Source organism: Gouania willdenowi, chromosome 5, assembly GCF_900634775.1.
Source record: "Gouania willdenowi chromosome 5, fGouWil2.1, whole genome shotgun sequence".
In the NCBI taxonomy this organism is placed as follows: Eukaryota; Metazoa; Chordata; class Actinopteri; order Blenniiformes; family Gobiesocidae; genus Gouania; species Gouania willdenowi.
Genome location: NC_041048.1, coordinates 8,527,783 through 8,546,294, shown reverse-complemented (window position 1 = coordinate 8,546,294; position 18,512 = coordinate 8,527,783). Strand labels below are relative to the sequence as shown.

The window sequence follows — 18,512 nt, the reverse complement described above, 5'->3', positions numbered from 1 at the left end:
TTTGTTGTGTGTTTTTTTTCATGCCACATCCAATACGAGTAATTTTCCCACAACTTTTCTGTCTCAAAACAAGTAAATTGCTTCTGGGCAGATTGGCAACTGGTTTCCAAATGTTTGTTTACTCCACCCTTTTAAATTAATTATTTAATGCTTCTGAAACTGGTGCTGGATCTGTGGCTATTACTGTATGTTGTGTAATTGTGCGACTTTGGTCCTCCAACGGATCCACAGCCAGCTGGCAGATCTGAGATTAGGTGTTAACATTTATGACTGGCAGAATGTTGTTGTTGTGCAAAAATCAAAGCTCGTCTGACACAAAAACAGGATTTTAGCCAAGGTAACCTGACCTCACAGTTTTGGAGAAAGCAGAATATGATTTTATTAAATGGGTGAGTGGATTATTATCATTAGGAATGACATGAATGTAGATAATTTATAAGTATTTATGATTAGAGAATGAAAGTAGAGTATTTGCATTTCCTAAAGAAAATGCAAGTGAGGATGCAGATGCTGGCCCACGACGCACTGCATTAGCTTAGCATTAGTTAGCATTAATATTAGTATTAGCTAACAATAATAATAATAATGGTTTGGATTTTATGTAGCGCTTTCTTCGAGGAGATTCAAAGCGCATTACAGAAACCATTCATTCACACCAGTCACTCACACGGTCATACCCGTGGTGGTAAGCTACAATGTAGCCACAGCTGCCATAGGGCAGACTGACAGAGGCGTGGCCTTAACTAGCATTAGCATTAATTTGCATTAGCATTAGCTAGCATTATCATTAGTTAGCCTTAACCAGCATTAGCATTCATTTGCATTAGCATTAGCTAGCATTAACATTAACTATAATTACCATTAGCTAGCATTAGCATTAAAATGAGCTAACATTAGCATTGTCAACGCTACCGAATCTTTTCACAGACTGGATCCTATCAGATCCTTTCAACGAGTGCACATAGACTACGTCACTTCCTTCACTCGCAATCCTTACAACAGAGCTGCTGGGGCGTGATATTTGAATGTAAACCAATCATAAGACAGTTGTTAAATATTTTAATAGTACACATTTAAATATGTGACTGTTTTGTGGTGTTTTTAAATTAATATAAAAAAAAGAAAAAATGATAAAAACACAATACACAACATTGACAATGAAAGACCAGATAGAAAATAAGATAAAAACCAAAATAAATTGGAATTGACTCAAAACACAAATTTGTACATTTTTTTTAAATAGCAGGGTTTCAACCTTTTAAATAGTACACAAACTGCCGTAAAATAGGCCAACCGGATGGAGACACGTTTCACGCATGTGTTACCTTCGCCAGGTTATCTCCGAACCGTGGTAAGGAGGTCTGGTATATCACTGAGTTTTACCCCAGCCGTGGCTCGTTATTACTGGTAACAACAGCGGTCCGTAATGCCGACTCTGCATACCGGGTGAGTGCAGGGAGGAAGAAGCAGGCAGGTATCTGAGGGTATGATGTACTTTAATCCTCTCTTTTTGGGTTATGAACACGCTGCATCCAAACTTTACAGAGAGCGCACATGGGACCATCTACCCCCGGACCGACCGGAAAAACTACATTTCCCACACGTAAACAACCCGGTTATGCCTTCACCTCCCACAATGCAACACCTCTCTTAAAGTGACAGGCCGTGCCTGTAACACATGTGTTGGAAGGATCCGAAACGATCATGCCCAAGTGTAGACGCATTGCGCGCATGTGTTGAAAGGATCTGAAAGGATTCGTTCCGTGAAAGGATAGGGTAGTGACAAGCAACCTAGCAATAGCACAAACCTAGCATTAGCATTAACCTAGTGTTAGCATTAGCCTAGCAATGGCATTAGCTTAGCATTAGCATTAACCTAGCATTACCACTAACTTAGCATTAGCCTTGTGTTAGCATTAGCCTAGCAATGGTATTAGCCTAACATTTGCATTTGAATAGCATGAGCATTAGCATTCACCTACCAATAGCATTAACCTAACTGTAGCATTAGCCTAACATTGGCATTAAGCTAGCATTACCATGCCTAGCATTAGCTAAGCATTAACCTAGCTATAGCATTAGCCTAGCATTGGCATTAAGCTAGCTCTACCATGCTTAGCATTAGCTAAGCATTAACCTGAAATGGGTTGAAGGTATTAGCTGAACAAAATCAGTTGAAGAATGGCTGGAGATGAAGGGCTTCAAAGTTGAAAAAGCTGAAATTTCCAATAGAAATTAATGGGGAAAAAAAATGTATTAAGTCAAAAAGTTTAAAAGTTACAAATTATAAAAATCTCAGGAACTTTCTGAATTTTTTGATAGCCTAATTGTCAAAATCAGACAAACGATGTAGGAGGAGTTAACAATGACAAAAGAAAAAATCCTCGCTAATTAAGATTTTTGTGTTCAATGTTTTATTAGTTGTTTAAATCTCAAAATCTTTCACACAGAAAGTAGCTGAATCATCCCACTGTGCTATGTGCAGGATAACAAAACGACATGATGTGGTTGAGTAACTTTGTCCTTTTCGTTACACAGCAAAAGCCTGCGACCTCCTTTAAAGCTGCTCACGTTTATCAGATAAAAACAGAGAGTAGGCCTAGATCAAAAAATGTTTGAAAAACTTTAGATTTCCTCTGTAAACACCCTTTTTTGACATCGTCGGAAAAGTTTCACGCATTGCATTGTGGGATGTGGAGTCCTACAAGTGTTGTTGCTTCATTCTTACCTCGATTGCTTGTGTTTGACCCCAAAAACTCAAAATGACTTCCCAACACATTTCTGGTGTTTTCACTGAAAGTTGTAGCAAAACAATGGCAGATGTTTATTTTTGCGGCTTACACGAAAAGTCTAAATTGAATGTCTTGCGGAGTAAAGTGATATCACTGGGAAAAATGGGAACAAACTTGAACAAAAATGGAATCAAGCCATCCACTGTCCTCCTTGTCTGGCAAAAAAAACAAGAAATCACAATAAGAATAAAGGAAAAACTCTACGCAACCGTCTACGCTACGGGACTCCATATCCCACAATGCAATGAGCAAAACTTTTCCGACAACGTCATTAAACCGAGTATTGGTATTTACAATGGAGATCTAAAAAAAAAAACAAAAAAAAAACTAAGAAACAATTTCAACCTTTCACATTTTTTTGTTTGTCAAATTATCTTGTATTTATTGATCTATGAGGCCAATGCTAGATTTTTATTTAATAAAAAATGATCATCCCGAGCAGCTTTAAGCTTTTTATAGCTAACATTTTTGAAACTACTCATATTGTTTCCTGTTATAGAATTGCGTTCTTATACGTTGAAGTATTCCTTTAAAAAAAAAAAAAAAAAAAAAAAAAGCTGCTTTCATGCTCTCAGTCACACATAAATGTCGGTCTTTGCCAGATTTCCTTCTTCTTCTTCCGTTACTTCCTCAGGCCTCGCTTGGTCCTGCCCTTTGAACTGAGAATAAAGAGAAAAATCAAGAACAGAGCCAACAGATCTAATTACATCCCACATGAACTTATTCTCCTTATGAAGATATTAGATATTATCCTCCTTTTGTTGGGAAAAAGGTTGGGTCCATGCATACTTGGACTACTGAAGCTTTTCATTGCTGTGTTTTTTTTAGAAGGGGATTTACTAAAATAAGGGAGCGCTATCTTTATCTGCTGTTGCTACACAGGTGTCCTCACTGCTGATACATACTGTAGCATCAACAGGTCCATGGGAAACTTTGTCTCTTTTTATGCGTACACATTCTTATTTGAACTTAGGGGATACAGAACGAAGTGTTTGAATATTTGGACATCATTATAGACTTAGTGGGGAGGAGGTGCCATATTTGTTGGATGCCTTCAAAAAGCACCTAAAAACTTCCATGTTTCAGCAAGTATTTTAATCCAACCTGACCTAGCATTGTGTTTTCTTATACTTTATACTATTTACTTGACTTATACTTGTCTATTTTATTTATTTTACTACTGTGAAGCACTTTCTGACTATTGTCTGTGAGAAGCGCTATACAAATACATTTTACTTGCTTATTTATTTTGCGAAAAAAAAAAAAAAAAAGGGGATTTATTTGGTTCATTTTGCCAATATAAAGTGTGGTGGCTGAGAAGTGCAAAAACACAACAACAAATTTACATTTTTGAAAACAAATATACATTTTTTTGAATTATTTTTTTTAAAGAAAAAATACAAAAACAAATATACAAATTTATCTAATATATATATAAATAGCAAAACAATTTTACAAATGCCACAACAAATTTACAATACAAATAGCAAAACACTTTTTTTTTTTACAAATGATAAAACAGATTTACAATGGTGCATTGTAAGTGTAAAAGTGTTTCCATATTTGTAAATGTGCCACCGTAACTCATATTGGCCACTTATTTAGATTTTTTTTTTATTATTTAAGGATGTTCCAGGCCTCTGTCCTTCAAACCTTATTTTCTCAACCCTGTTTGACAGGATTTGTTCTTAAAAATGTCTAAACACTTCCTGCAGACAAACAAGGTTCCTTCAAGCAAACACAGATCATAGAGAGAAACGGTGATGGTGAACTGTTGTCCAAGGTGGTGAAAACTTGATCTGGTCGTCAGTCGGACAAAAACAGATTTGTTTTAATGAGTCCCTGTGGGAGGGTGAGTTCCTGCTGTTCTACATTTCCTACGTTGTGTTTATTTTTTTATTTTTTAAACCAAGCTGCTGATGGATCTGCTACTCAGCGTGACTTTCTTTCCAGCTCTGATCGCTTCACTCAGCAAAATGTCTCTGGGTGTGAGAACTTTTTACCATCTCAGTGACCAAAACTCAATGTACTCACATTTTCTGATGATCGCTGACTCGATTTCTCAGCACAGTGACCTGCAACAAAGCAAAACACATGTTTACTTTTTTAGAAATAAAACAAGTAAAAAAAATGTAAGAAAACAATGTACAAAATTGAAGCACTGACTAAGACGTGAATATTATATCATGCAGTGTTTTAAATCCCTGGGAAGAGGGCTGGGGTTTAGTAATCCCGACTTTTTCACACTTTCAACACATCTAAACATTTTTTATGTGAAAAATGTTTCACGATAACTCATTGTCAAAAAGGTCAGGCCAAAACAAACCAAAAAAACAATCTATGTCCAAATATTGTGAAAAAAAAGTAGTTTTTCTCTACTATGGTTATCAATGAGTTAGCTATAGCTTAGCTAACAGGAGGTTGTTGGTCATTTCGTCATTTCTTCACTACATTCTGAATTTAATTTGTTACGCAACGGCCTTGAGATTCAAGTTTTTTCTTTTCTTTTTTGCATTTTCACAAGTAAAATACCATGAATTCCTTTATTCCCACATGAATGCAATGCTGTAGAAGGTGTGCACTAGTATCTGATTATCTTTAATGTTACACCAAGACATCTGAAGCAGAATATTTACATCGGGGGTGTCAAACTCAAGGCCCGCGGGACAAATCCGGCCCGCCAGAGCTTTCTATTTGGCCCGCGGGAGGATTTTGTTCAAAATGAAGATGACAAAGAAAACCTATCGTTAGCACTGGAAAACCGTTAGCATCGTTAGCACTGGATGGCTCAGTTGCAAATCATTCTGTTCTTCTAAATTCACAAATTAAATGATCTTATCTGACATATATGAAAGCCTGCAATATTTCTATGCTCATTATTTCTCACAAATAGTCATGTAGAAATCCCTCCAATTATATATTTTTGTAATTATGTAAATTCAACAATCCTTTAGGTCAAATACTGGACATGGATATTATTGCATTAATCTTAAGGATGTTATAATTAGTCCGTTACATACATTGTTCAAAGTGAAGAGTGACTTCTGGCACAATAATGATCTGATTGCACTTTTTTCCTCAAAGAAATCTGTATTTTTCTGGTTTGGCCCTCATAAGATCCAACTGGGCGGTAAATGGCCCCTGAATGGAAGTGAGTTTGACACCCTGGATGGATTAAACATCCCAAAAATAAATGGACGTCCTTCATTATATTTGCTAATGTTGTTTATTAACCTGATTTACAGTTGGCTGTTCAAGAGGTAATGTGATTGACTGACATATTTTGGGAAGCGACAAGATTATACATAAAACACACAAAAATAAGTGTATTTCCATCATGTTTATTGCTAATGTCGTATAAAAAACCTGATTTAAAGTTGGCCCTTCATGAGTTCATGTCATTGATTTATATTTTTCTTTGGAAGCTACAAGATCATACACGATGGTTTAATCGTGATGTGCCAAAACAAGCCCGCTTTTCTCCCTGTAGAGTTCTGCTTTTTTAATCCTTTGCCAGAAACTTGTGAATGAATCGTTTGGATAAAGAGTCTTGACAAACACCTCCATACATTTTTGTGACACAGTTTGTCAGTATTCTGGCATGCATCCTTAATATTGCTTGGTCCAATATGTTTTTTCAGATTTGTTCCACGACTAGTGCATTTTTACCTCATACTTCTGCTTCATGCACTTGTACTGAAAGTCGAATTTCTCAGATTCTAGCTGACGCACCCAGTCCCACAGTTCCTTTGCTTTTTCCCTAAATAAGGGCAAACCCATATGGAAAAGAGATTAAATGATCTGATTGAAACATTGTATATTCACTTATTGTGTTGTTTTACCTGAGCTTGTCTTCTTTCAAGTTATCAATATTTAGCTCTTTGTGTCGATCGTTCAGGATCTTCTTCTTTTTTTCACGTTCTGTTTGTTTTTTTGTCCCATTCTGTGACTGCTGCAAAAAAAATAAAAAGAAAGCACACACCCTGACGTGTTATTTACACACTTTCACTGCTTCTTTCAGAACAATAGTTTCAACAGTGATTACACATAAGTCACCCCTTTGTAGCCGGTGAAGCTGAGATTTGACAGAATCATCTTCTTTCGTTCACCTTCTTCAGCTTTTTTCTTGGCTTCTTCTTCTTCTCTTCTAGCTTTCTCTTCCTGGACAATAAGCACGTTACGGTAAATCGTGTACTTTATGAAAACATGCATGAATCGTATGTTTTGTCTACATTTGGTAAAAACTGGAGAACCAGCCAAAGTACATTTCATAAAATCATTTACACATTTTTAAAGCAATTAGTTGATGAGTAACTTGTACTTGTCCTGACACCAAATCTAAATAAACTTGGAGAAAATGTGACTGGAATACCCCCCAAAAATGCCATTGACCAAATTGAACCTCAACTAAAACACTTAAAATGCTACTTAAATTCCCTTTTTTTTGTATTATTTTGTTGATAGATGTCTCTTTAATTGTGGAAACATTTGCTTTACTACTTTTAAAATGTTCACTATAATGCTGGGAATCTGTGTCCCACAGCATTTGTGCAACCCTGTTAGCCTAACATTTTTAGCATGGTAGAAGAAGAATGAAACAATGGAATTGACATCATCAAACAGTTTCCAACAGCATGGGTAGAGAAAAGGGAAGTCATATCTTCTACTTTTCAGCATTTTTTAAATCTCTCAATCTACGTCACGCAACGCTGTTTTGCAAATTATCAGGATAAAACAAATGTTTTATTTGTTACTTCTTTACTTACTTACTTAAAGGTGCAGTCCGTAACTCTTGTAAAAGTGACTTTTTTGTCAAATTTGCTAAAGCTGTCACTATGTAAGCACAGCCTTACATGAAACTAGTAGTTTTGTGATAAAAAAAAAAAAAAACAAAAAAAAAACAGGCTCATTGAGTCCCCCCTGCTGCTCCTGCTGCTTTTGGCAGCAAAAAGAACCAATCAGAGCCAGGATTGTGTTTGATGGACTGTCTGACAACTGTTGCTCACAGTCCCCGCCCCCTTTCTGCCATGACCAAAACACTGCAATGCTTATAGCGAGGTAGTGCCTGGAGCGCCGTCTTTTTTACAGTGTATTGTCTGGAGGAGTAGAAGATGGAATTGGCAACTTTTCTGCTTGAAGGTATTTACTGCTGCTTGATTTATGTTATGTTTGATTTGTAATTGTTACACTAGAACTCTGTGGTGCATGTGTTGTTTGTTCATGTGCGTGCTCTGTGTGGGCGAGTAACACTGTTGTTACGCTGCTGCTAGGTTGGTGTACTGTGTGCATATTGAGAGAGAGAAGTCCTGCAGTAATATGCTTTTAACAGTGCGTTGTGTTACTGTGATGTTGCTGTTGGGCTAACGTTAGCTTGATAGCTCCTCTGAGGAAGGGACTTTGGAAAGTTTGGAGGCAGGGCAAGAGAGCAGCGGGGAGGGAGGGATTTGAAAGTTACGGACTGCACCTTTAAGTGAGTTTGTTTACTTAGTCAACAATAAAAGTAATCTAAGAAGCTAGTTTCTATTTGTTAGAAAAAGCTAACATTATCATGAATTTGCAACCCTTTGTAGATAAGGACTTGTTACTTGTTGTCCCAATATTGTAAGTATTCTTAAATCCTAATATGAAGTAATCTGATCTTACAGCTAGTCTGTTCTGTCGTTCTTTTTCTCTCTCCGCTCTGATTTTCATCTGCTCAGCCCGTTCAGATCTACGTTTCTCCTGTTACAAAAAAAAAAAAAAGAACAAGCCATTTTAATCCAAAGCAAAGCATTATAATTATCTGATGGTCATTTAGTTTGACTTTGTAACTTTTGACATACAATGCGATCTGTAAGGCTGACTAGCTCTTCTTCCTCTTTTTTCCGCTTCTCAAAATGATCTTCGATCAGAGTCTGGAGCTCAGTCAGGTCCTTTTCCTTTCTTTTTTTATGAATGTCCTGGAATTATAAAGGGAAAAACTCAAGAACTACAAACAGAAATGTAAAATAGTTTGAATTAGGAGCAAGATTTGGGTCTAAAAATTAACTCACGTCAAAGTCGACTTTTTCTCCATCAGGGATCTTGGGAGGTGCCAAACCAGGAACAAAGCCTGGCCTGTGGAAGGTGACACGTTCTAAGAACCTTTTCTACTGATATGTTTGACTTTAAGATGGTTTTATGCTTTGCTCTTACTTTATTTTGGACTTTGCCTCCTCTGCATTCCCCAAACCAGAACAATACAAAGCAAAAGATTCAGTTTATGATTGTTTCAACATGCATCATTTTTCTGATTTGCAACAAATCTATTCATACCTCCTTCATTTTCCTCTGCACCATCTGCTGAGAGATACAGGATCGATGAAGGGTCAAAATTAGAATAAGTTGAAATACATGCTTTTATGCTTTTTATACATATTTCAATCAAAATGTGATCACATTGATACATGATGAGTTAATTATTGGTGTATGTGACCTGTATTTAGGTTAAGGTTGAGCTGACCATAGAAGACTAAGTGATTTTACCTTTCATTGCCACACACAACTTGAAACTTAACATTTTAACTTGTAACCCCCATACCTGAGTGATCCAAAGATAGGAATCTTTTGTTGACTTTGCTCAACCGTATGTTAAATAATACTTTCTGTTGGAATTCCTTTTTTGTTTATGTTTAGCGAAGTGCTAATGCTGATGACTGTTGACACGAGTCGGTATTCAATAACAAGGACGGAGGGACACTAAGGCCGTTTCTCAATACTTGGTATGCATACTCCGTACTTGTGAACTCCTGGGTGCGGACTCGTGGGAGCAAACTTGGAGAACGTATTTGCAGAGTGTGCAGGACTTCACATACTCGTCGTATTAACAAACATGTAAATACAATAAACGTGTGTGTGTGTGTGTTTTGTTTAATATATTGAAAGTCCCTATAAATAGATAATCTGGTCATGGCTAATTGGATGGCCAAAAAAATCATAAGAAGCAACCAGGCAATTTGTCCAAACAAATAAAGGATCATTTACAGTGGATTGGACAGGTATGGCTGTTGTGGCTGCCCTTTACCACATAGATAATAATAACAAATAAAGGGAAAAGGAAAAACATTTTTAAAAAATAGTAATAAATAAATACAAAGAAAAATGATAATAGTTGGCTATTATGGTAGAAGGATGAAGTAGATACTGTAAATACATGTATTAATGATTATAATTGAAAAAATAATAATAAGTGAAGAAGAAAAGGAAAAAAACGAATTTACAACATGGTAATAATAATAAAGGAATCATGCATGTGTTCGAAGTGCATGCTGGGAAATATAGCTGGCGGAGTACGTGGCGTTTCCTCTGATGCATGCGCGTTAAAACGGGCGGAGGAAGTTCTCATCGGGGATTTACAGCGGACTTGCTGAGAAGCAGACTTTGAATTGACGTGAACTGACGTTTCACGAGAACGCAAGTCCACACGAGTACACAGACTGAGAAACGACACTATGTGTAACCTCAGGCACAGAGAATCATGGGAAACCAACATGGCCGACCAGCTCCTATCAGTGCTGATGGACAGCAGTGGTATGGAGGCAAAATTGTCAGAGACGCAGGCTTTAGCTTAGCTTTGTTTAGCTTATGGTAAATACCATGAAAAACAAAGCTAAGCTCACCAGCAGCGCACATCAACAAAGACATCTAGAGGGGAACCATTGGCCCATGCTTGAGTTTGACCTTCTCTTTATGCAGCTGATGGAAAAACATGTTGATCTGACTTGTACAGTGGTTGGTTTATTATTTTAGAGATACCGTATAAATACACTCCCATGTCACTCAATTACGTACCAACAAAGTGTTGGAAAACTTCTTCAAAAACATAGTTCTACCTTCAAATATCACATACTGTAGTTGCTGCAGATTTAGCGACGGCCTATTAAGGAGTCATTCCATGAGAGTCTAAAGATAATCCATTAAAGCCAGGGGACAGCAGAAGCCATTAAAACACATTGAAGCCTTTACAACATGGCCTGTTATACAGCTGGAAGTCATTAGATAGTTTTAAAGCCCCTACATCACTGTTATACTGTATGTTCAGGATCAATTTGAACTACAAAAAGTCATCTGATTTAGTGGCTTTTAAACACTTGCTGACAGTTGTGCAGGTGTATCTCACTATGGGTAATAACTATTTACCCTCATGTTGAATATTTTACTTATAAATTGATTTTTTGTGATAATGCATGCATGCAAAAAAAAAAAAAAAACAACTACAAAAAAACTAACAACTAAACTAAAGTGTCAATCAGTGTTTTTTTTTCCCAAAAAGATCAATGCTCAGATATGAATGGACTACAGACATCTCAAAAGTAAATAGACGGCCATAACAATAAACTTGTTAACACCCTCAGGTGAAACTTATAAACTTAAATTAATATTGTTCAGTAGATTATCCTGTATTGAACTATTGAAATTTTCAGGAGAATATTCATGTTATTTATATATGTATATATATATATATATAATTATTTATTTATTTACCATTTTCTAAACATACATTTTTTAATTTAAAAGTTTTGTCCCTTAACTTAAGAGATGTCTGTGTATGCAGCCTGCAGAGGAGCAATGGTATGTCACTCATTGGCAGATGGAATGCATAAGCAGCTTCACCTTCCTCCTCCTCCTCCTCCTCTATCTCTTCTGCAAACTCCTCCTCCTCCTCCTCCTCCTCCTCCTCCTCCTCTATCTCTTCTGCAAACTCCTCCTCCTCCACATCTTCTGTGCAAAGCAAGCATGAAAAGTTAGCAAGCAATTCATGCTTTAGTCCCGCAAAGCATGTACTGTAGCTCTGATTTTGTGTATTTTTGAAAGTGCCTTAGGACAGGATCATTTTGCATCAAACATTGGATGTATCTGATCTGTGGTAAAAAAAAAAAAAAAAAAAAAGTCTCCCCACTGTGTTTTTTTGATTACGTAAAATGCTAAAGTTTATTTATCATTTGAAAGAAAAGGCATGGTGATGATCAATCCACTTTAAATGCATTTAAAAAGTCTTCTGTTCTGTCACTAATTTTCTAGGTTGGCTTTGAGGTTTTGTGCTGAGCTCCAAAGAGAAGGTTTACCTGATTCTTTTAATCTCACTGGGCCTTTTGAGGGGGGAGAAAATGACACTGAATTTAGTCTGTGCACGGATGGAAACTCAACCTCTCCCTCTCTGTGAGGAGGGTAAGCCAAGCTGCATTAGGAGCACCTCTAACAGCCATGAAAAATGAAAGTGGCCTTTGTTCTTGTTCTACTGCTCTCCCCGAAGTCCTGTGTGAGAACGTAAGATGACCTACATTAACATTACCAACTAACAGTGACTGAGGTCAGCATATAAAGAGAAAAGGTGCTGCTTAATTCCAGGAGCAACCATGCTCTACTGTGGATCATTATTATAACAAAGGGTTTCCTAGTTCTCTAACAGTGACCTGTTACACCAGAGATGGGCAACTTTATTCACAGTGGGGCCACGAAACTGTGATTGTCTGATTTGAGGACCACATTATTCACATCCATGATGGCATTTAGAATAACGGATTTGTGTGTTTTTTGTATTTTTGTGTATTTCTAGTGATGTTTTCTCTATTTTTCTGTATTGTAATCGTTTTGCGGGTTTTTTGTGTAATTGCGTATGTTGTTTTTTGTAATTATTTTTCTGTAGTTTTGCTGTTGTTTTTGCATTTCTTCTGTAAATATGTGTGGTTACTTTTGGGGGCTTCAAAAACTGTTGTGCATGTCTGATTTAAATTGTGATACACGCTGGAGGTCTTCATTTTTGTTTCAGATCCCTTGCCATATTTTTTGCCATGTTTATATAAAGTAATCCAATCCCCAATCAAATATGGTGTAATATTTTTAATCTATAGGTAGTATTGTGATGTACATCTGTTAGAGCGGGGCCATGGAAATGGGAGTAAACCTAACCTGAGGGCCACTTTATCAACATTCATGTCAGCATCTAGAATATTGACCCATCAGAGCAATAACAAAGGAAAGAACAATGGATTTGTGTGTTTTTGTTTTCATTTTTGTATATTTTTCTGTTTTGAAGTCATTTGGTGTATTTTGGTATTTTTTTGGGTATTTTTGTTGATGTTTTGTACATTTTTTAGTTATGTTTGTGTGTTTTTAGTTCATTAATGGGGCCGCACAAAAATAGAACAAGGTTCCCATTTGGCCCCCGGGCCACCAGTTGCCAATGTCTGTATTACACCGTTCCATCTGTAGTGAAAGGACAGATCCACAGGGATGGTTACATAAGATGAACCGATGCCCTCAGAAGGACAGGCCTGACTGAGAGGACAAAGGTTAGTCTGTTTGAGAAGCTGAAGGACAGCAGCTGCCTCTGCGGCGGCACCATCGCTCCAAAAATACAGTAAGCTGTGCAGTGACATGACAGCTTAACAGATACAGCGTGTTAATAAACTAACCATGTTTTAGTTTAGTGCAAGAAGGCAGGGCTCAAGTGTGTAGTAGGAGATAAAGTGGATGGGAACAAAATGCATGCGGGCATGCTGTGCAATTTTTTTCAATTGTTGTACTTAGGGGTGTCACTTTAACACGTTAATTTCAATTAAATAATTACAGGAAAAAACAACACACTTTACTAAAGTAAAAATAATGCCATTAATCACTTTTTTTTATTTTCTCATTTCAAGAGTATACCCATAATACTGATGCACAGACTACAATACAAGACACAGGAAACTGCTCTGCATTAATTTTGGCTTATAAAAACACCGGATGACAACAACAACAAAAAAGCCCAGTCGTGTGCAAATTGTGCAAGAATGAGTTTATGGATCACTGGAGCTTTTGTAGCCTCCACTACTATGGAATCACAGGAGTGCCAAATATATAATGAAATAAGTGTCGAAATATAAAGAGAATCAATAATAAAATTTATATATATACAAATGTAGTCATATTCTTTTTCCATTTTGTCAATGCTTTTTCTGTTTTATCTTTGTCCACAGCAAGGGCTGTGGGTGGGTTTTTCTGTCCAGGGTGACTAGTCGATACCTGATCACACGATTCCTGCTCACAGTGGCCATGTATTACCTATGTTCAGGGTTGGGAGGATTACTTTAAAAACATAATCCGGTACAATTATAAGTTACCTGTTAAGAAAATGGAATCACTAACTTACTCTAAGTATCACTATATTAAAGTAAATGATTACTTTTGGATTACTTCGATACCGAACATGCAAAAAAAAGACACAAAAGGATAGAATATGTGTAACCTACTCACTGTATTATTTTAGATAAACACAAAATCACCTTTTACAGGCAACATTTACTGAAGGAATTGTTTCAGTTTAACACAGACTGGGAGAACCCACAGTAAATAAATAAAGTGTTGAAAGATTATCAATCAATTTACTCATTAATTATGAACAATGACATTGACCTAGACCACAAATCATTCAACCAGTGTTGAAGTTGACTTTTACTGTTCCAGTTGTACTCTGTGAGCTACTGTTGTATTTATAATTGTATTTTCATTGTCCTGTTGTACAGCACTTTGGTCAGCTGAGTTGTTTTTAGTAATGCTTTATTAATAAATTGGATTGGATTGGCTAATGATTATTGTATTTTATATAACAATAGTTATTATTACAGTTTTGTAATATATGTGAAACAAAAAAGCATCACCTGCAAGTGGTTTGTCAGGTTTTAACAGGTTCTGTAGTTATAGTTTAAAGGTTACATACACAAAAAAGTTACAAGTGTCAATAGATGTTTTAGCTATTACCGGTAACATGCTCCAGGGTAAATTATAAGTAATTCCCCTACACTGGTGTCAACCTGTCTTTCATGTGTCATGTAACGTACAGGTGCTGACTTTAATTCAATGTGTGCCAAATACAATTTGCTGAAAATGATTTCTTAGATTAACAAATGCATTTAGCCTGCAACCTTTTTGTAGAAATATTTATATTTCACTAAAACATGATTTGCTTTTGTCTTTAAACCTCCATAAAAAGAGCTTTTAAACGACTGGATGGTGATAACTGACAACACATCCATCCATCCACCCATCCATCCATCCATCCATTTTCTGACCCGCTAACTTACTTGCTGTGGGCGGGTCATTGCTTTGACATTGCTTTTACTTGACAGCTTGAGCCATCAAGTGAACAAACAGAAAAAACAGAATAAACAATACAGAAAAAGATATGATACAACGGAATAAGCAAAAGCAAAATTTTTTTCATTATTGATTCTCTTTATATTTCCACATTTATTTCCTTTTAATTTTGGCACTACTGTGATTCCATACGCTACCACCTCAATGCTAAACATGAAGCAGCTAGCATGGACACTCAGACAGTGCTAGCTGCAACAAGCTCCGAGCACACAGTGTCTCCAATCCACACTGGACAAGATGACAGGGTTTAGAGCCAAAATGAATAAGGCCATAACTGACAAATTAACGAACTCACTGGATAAATATTATTATCTGAAGGAGAGAAAAAGCAATAAATTTGGTGTTGGATAATTGTATTGCTGAGAAAAGTGTTGTTACTCTTTACGATGTGCTAACTTTATAACACTATATATTAGGGATGTAACGATTAATCGTAAGGCAGTTAAAAATCGATTCATAGGTATCACGGTTAACATCGATGCCCTGAAAATTGAACCGCAGTACTTTTTTTAAACAGCAGAGGGCCCTTTATATTTATCCTTCTTGTCTAAAAGTGTAGGTGGCGATTCTTTACCCCTTTAGCACCGAAAGAATATCTGTAATATTCACGTTTTTCTATTAGCTCTGTCTGCTAGCATAGCATCTCTTCTTCACTGCAATAATCTCTGCATGCCAACCGACCACTGGCTTACCAGCGCCCTCTGCTGGTCCAAACAAATATCTGATGTAAATACGGTGCAGACTTTTTTTAAAAAAAAATTTTTAAAGTCCAATTGTTAAGGCACAAAATACATTTTCAGTTGCACTTTTAAAAAGAAAAATAACTATTTTGTAGTTTTGCATTGTTTACTATAGAACCAGAATTTAAATTAATAAGCTTCTTCTTCATTTGTATTATTCATTTATTTATTTCATTCAATATTTATTTTTAGTTAAATTGCATTGTTTTGAATAGTTTGAATAATTAAATATAAAAGGAAAATAGTACAGTATTTCCCCCCAAACAAATAAGGAAATATTTGTCTACATTCCCATTTTGTAAAATAAATTGTGAGAAAATCGAATCGTGAACGCAGTATTGTGAATCGAATCGTATCGGGAGTTGAGTGAATCGTTACATCCCTACTACATATGGACCTGAAATTTGATTTCATTTATATTTTCAATTATTTGGAGATTTACAAAAGTTTAAAAGATTAAAAAAGGGATTAATTAGAGTAATTAATTACAGAGCATTATTAATTAATTGCTCAAGTTTTTTAATCTCTTGACATCAGTCATTGTACTCAGCCCCAGCTCAAATTTTGCTTGAGTCCGAATGTTTGCAGCTCATGATTCATGTTCTCACACTATACGGACCGACACTCTGACGCGACCTGACTGCTCACACTGTACGTCCATATACGACATGTCGGAGTCTTGTATCCAGGAAGAAGAAGAAGAAGAAGAAGAAGAAGAAGTAGAAGAAGAAGAAGAAGAAGAAGAAGAAGAAGAAGAAGAAGAAGAAGAAGAAGAAGAAGAAGAAGAAGAAGAAGAAGAAGAAGAAGAAGAAAGTGGAAACACTTGCAACGCTAAGCAAAAAGAAATTTGCTGCCTTTTTTTTGCCATTCACTGTGGCGACGTGTGATGGATCAGACGTGAGCAGTACGATCTGTCCATTCTACAGAGGTCCTATAGTGTTCGCTAATGCGCAGTGTGCGAGTTTGTGGTAAACACTGCTTCAACAGTGCAAAACCCTCATGAGGGGCAACTAGGATTTAAAACATGTTTGATTTTTTGCGACCATATGATTACTGATCGGGAGCTGGTCGTGAGGTGTCAATTGATTCTTGTGACCCCTTGTATACAACACAATGCACGACACACGATTTAGCCGAGACTCGGCCCGATTCCATAAATAGTTGCACGAGTGAAAAATCGGCTCAAAATGGGCCACACATCGCACAGTGTATGCCCGCTTTAAGCCGGTGCATTTAGAAGCAGGGTCACATTTCTTTTGTTGAATATTGTTCGTTTTTTAAGGGCAAACCAACTCTATCGTTCTTTCCTTTGCAACACATATAGAAAGCCAAGCACAGCGATGGCGATGAGCTCCAGAATTGCAGTAAAGAACACTCATGCAGCATAGATGTATTTTACATGCACATATCGCCCTATTATTCATCTATTTGTTTAATTTTGCTCTTATTTTCCAAACAACAGCATGCAGCTGCCCCCGTCTGCACAGTCGTGACTTATCTGAACCCAGTGCGAAGCTCCAATGGACGAACTTACCTTCGCGTCTGAAAGAAGAAAAACAGGCAGATCAGACATGGATGTGATCGTCATCCATGCTTTTGTGTTTCTCTTCCACGTAAATAAATAATGTACTCACTCCTGCGTTGCATCTTCTGTGTCGGACATGTTTAGTGTGAAGCACCTGTGCGTGCATGCGCAGATAAAAAGAGAAGTAGATGTCGTATTCAAGCACTAAATTCTCAATTTCTGAGTAAAAAATGGAGACACAGACCTACCCTGGTGTACAAGTGAAGTCTTCTTCAGATGTAGCCCAAAGGGAAATTACATACTGTGTTCTTCTCTGTGGGCCTTAAGCTTTTAAACCCAGTAGTGGATCACATGGCGGCAAACTGCCCACATATACAAAGGGTGGGCACATACCTGGAAACAGATGGCAGATAGCATTAACAAGAATGGGAAAACATGCACTCTCAGTGGACTCATGTTGTCTATTTTTACCTTTCCAAAATCTCCACCCCAGCAGTGTGAGATTAGTGTCCTCAAAAGGTTTTAAATGCATCAGGTCTGGTTAGGAATCATCCCTGTAACCCTACTCCTGCAGGCACAGAGGTACACAAAGGTGTGAGCCAATCACAGCTTATTTTACAGTTCGATTTGACCAGATTGTTTTTATGTCACTTCATGATTAACAATTTCTAGGATTCATGGTGGGCACCATTCAGAGACTTGAAAGGACTCTCGTACTTCAACAGCTTCATTATCTACACCCAACCTTTGTACTGAATCCCAATATTGAGCCTTTGCATGCTACATCATGTCAAACAACTCCACAGTTAATTTGTTGACTCATCAGTGTTCATTGTGAGTCACAGCTAGAATGTTAACCAGTGGGTGTGTGAGTGTGATTATATCGGAGTTCCCCCTCCACCCTAATGGCGGCTTTGTTTACAGTGGTGCTGTTTTAAAGTCTATTGGATCTAATCCATGTTTCAGTCAAGATCAGAAGTCAGGCACGTCTGAAGTTTCAAAGCAAATTCCTGTCAAAGGTAAAGTATTTGGAATCGGGGTTGCTTCGTGTGACGCTCTGTTTTAACTTTGTCGCCCAATAGCACTTTGAGATTTGGTGTCAAATGTAAAATGCATTACAAATAAAATGTATTCATATTATTATTATTATTATTTAGGTTTGACACATGAAGTCCACGTCTCTTTTAAAAAAAGCTGCATATTCTCCAACTGTCAAAAGTGGTTTTCAAACTCTGTCCTGGAGGTTTGCATTCTTGCAGGATTTAGATATCTTGTTGCTCCAATGTCTGAATCTCATGA

The 18,512-nt window shown here is 36.9% G+C and overlaps 1 protein-coding gene across 4 annotated transcripts; it reads right to left on the bottom strand.

Annotated features, from left to right (window-relative positions):
* Positions 1-2,391: 2,391 nt before the first annotated feature.
* On the bottom strand, positions 2,392-17,590 carry LOC114463545 (troponin T, cardiac muscle isoforms-like). 4 transcript variants are annotated; one of them, XM_028447177.1, is made up of 13 exons: positions 17,462-17,590; positions 17,323-17,367; positions 17,223-17,230; positions 9,087-9,113; positions 8,967-8,988; positions 8,825-8,888; positions 8,615-8,731; positions 8,436-8,513; positions 6,849-6,953; positions 6,635-6,744; positions 6,462-6,552; positions 4,827-4,867; positions 2,392-3,451 (listed from the first exon to the last, which is right to left on the bottom strand). In XM_028447177.1, the coding sequence occupies exons 2-13, from the start codon at positions 17,349-17,351 to the stop codon at positions 3,415-3,417; spliced, it is 729 nt and encodes a 242-aa protein (XP_028302978.1). In that variant the 5' UTR covers positions 17,352-17,367; positions 17,462-17,590; the 3' UTR covers positions 2,392-3,414. The 4 variants fall into 4 exon arrangements, with proteins under 4 accessions (XP_028302978.1, XP_028302981.1, XP_028302979.1 ...); XM_028447180.1 differs by having other exon boundaries at positions 9,087-9,110; positions 17,462-17,586; XM_028447178.1 differs by having other exon boundaries at positions 17,458-17,577.
* Between the last annotated feature and the right edge of the window lie 922 nt (positions 17,591-18,512).

Bases quoted from the DNA above. Each gene is read 5' to 3' on its own strand.
- LOC114463545 (XM_028447177.1), bottom strand. From the start codon at position 17,351: ATGTCCGACACAGAAGATGCAACGCAGGA. The intron at 6,745-6,848 runs GTGACTTATGTG...TTTTTTTTGCAG, and splicing joins GCTTCACCGGCTACAAAGGG to CAGTCACAGAATGGGACAAA. The intron at 3,452-4,826 runs GTGAGTACATTG...CTTTATTCTCAG, and splicing joins GTCAGCGATCATCAGAAAAT to TTCAAAGGGCAGGACCAAGC.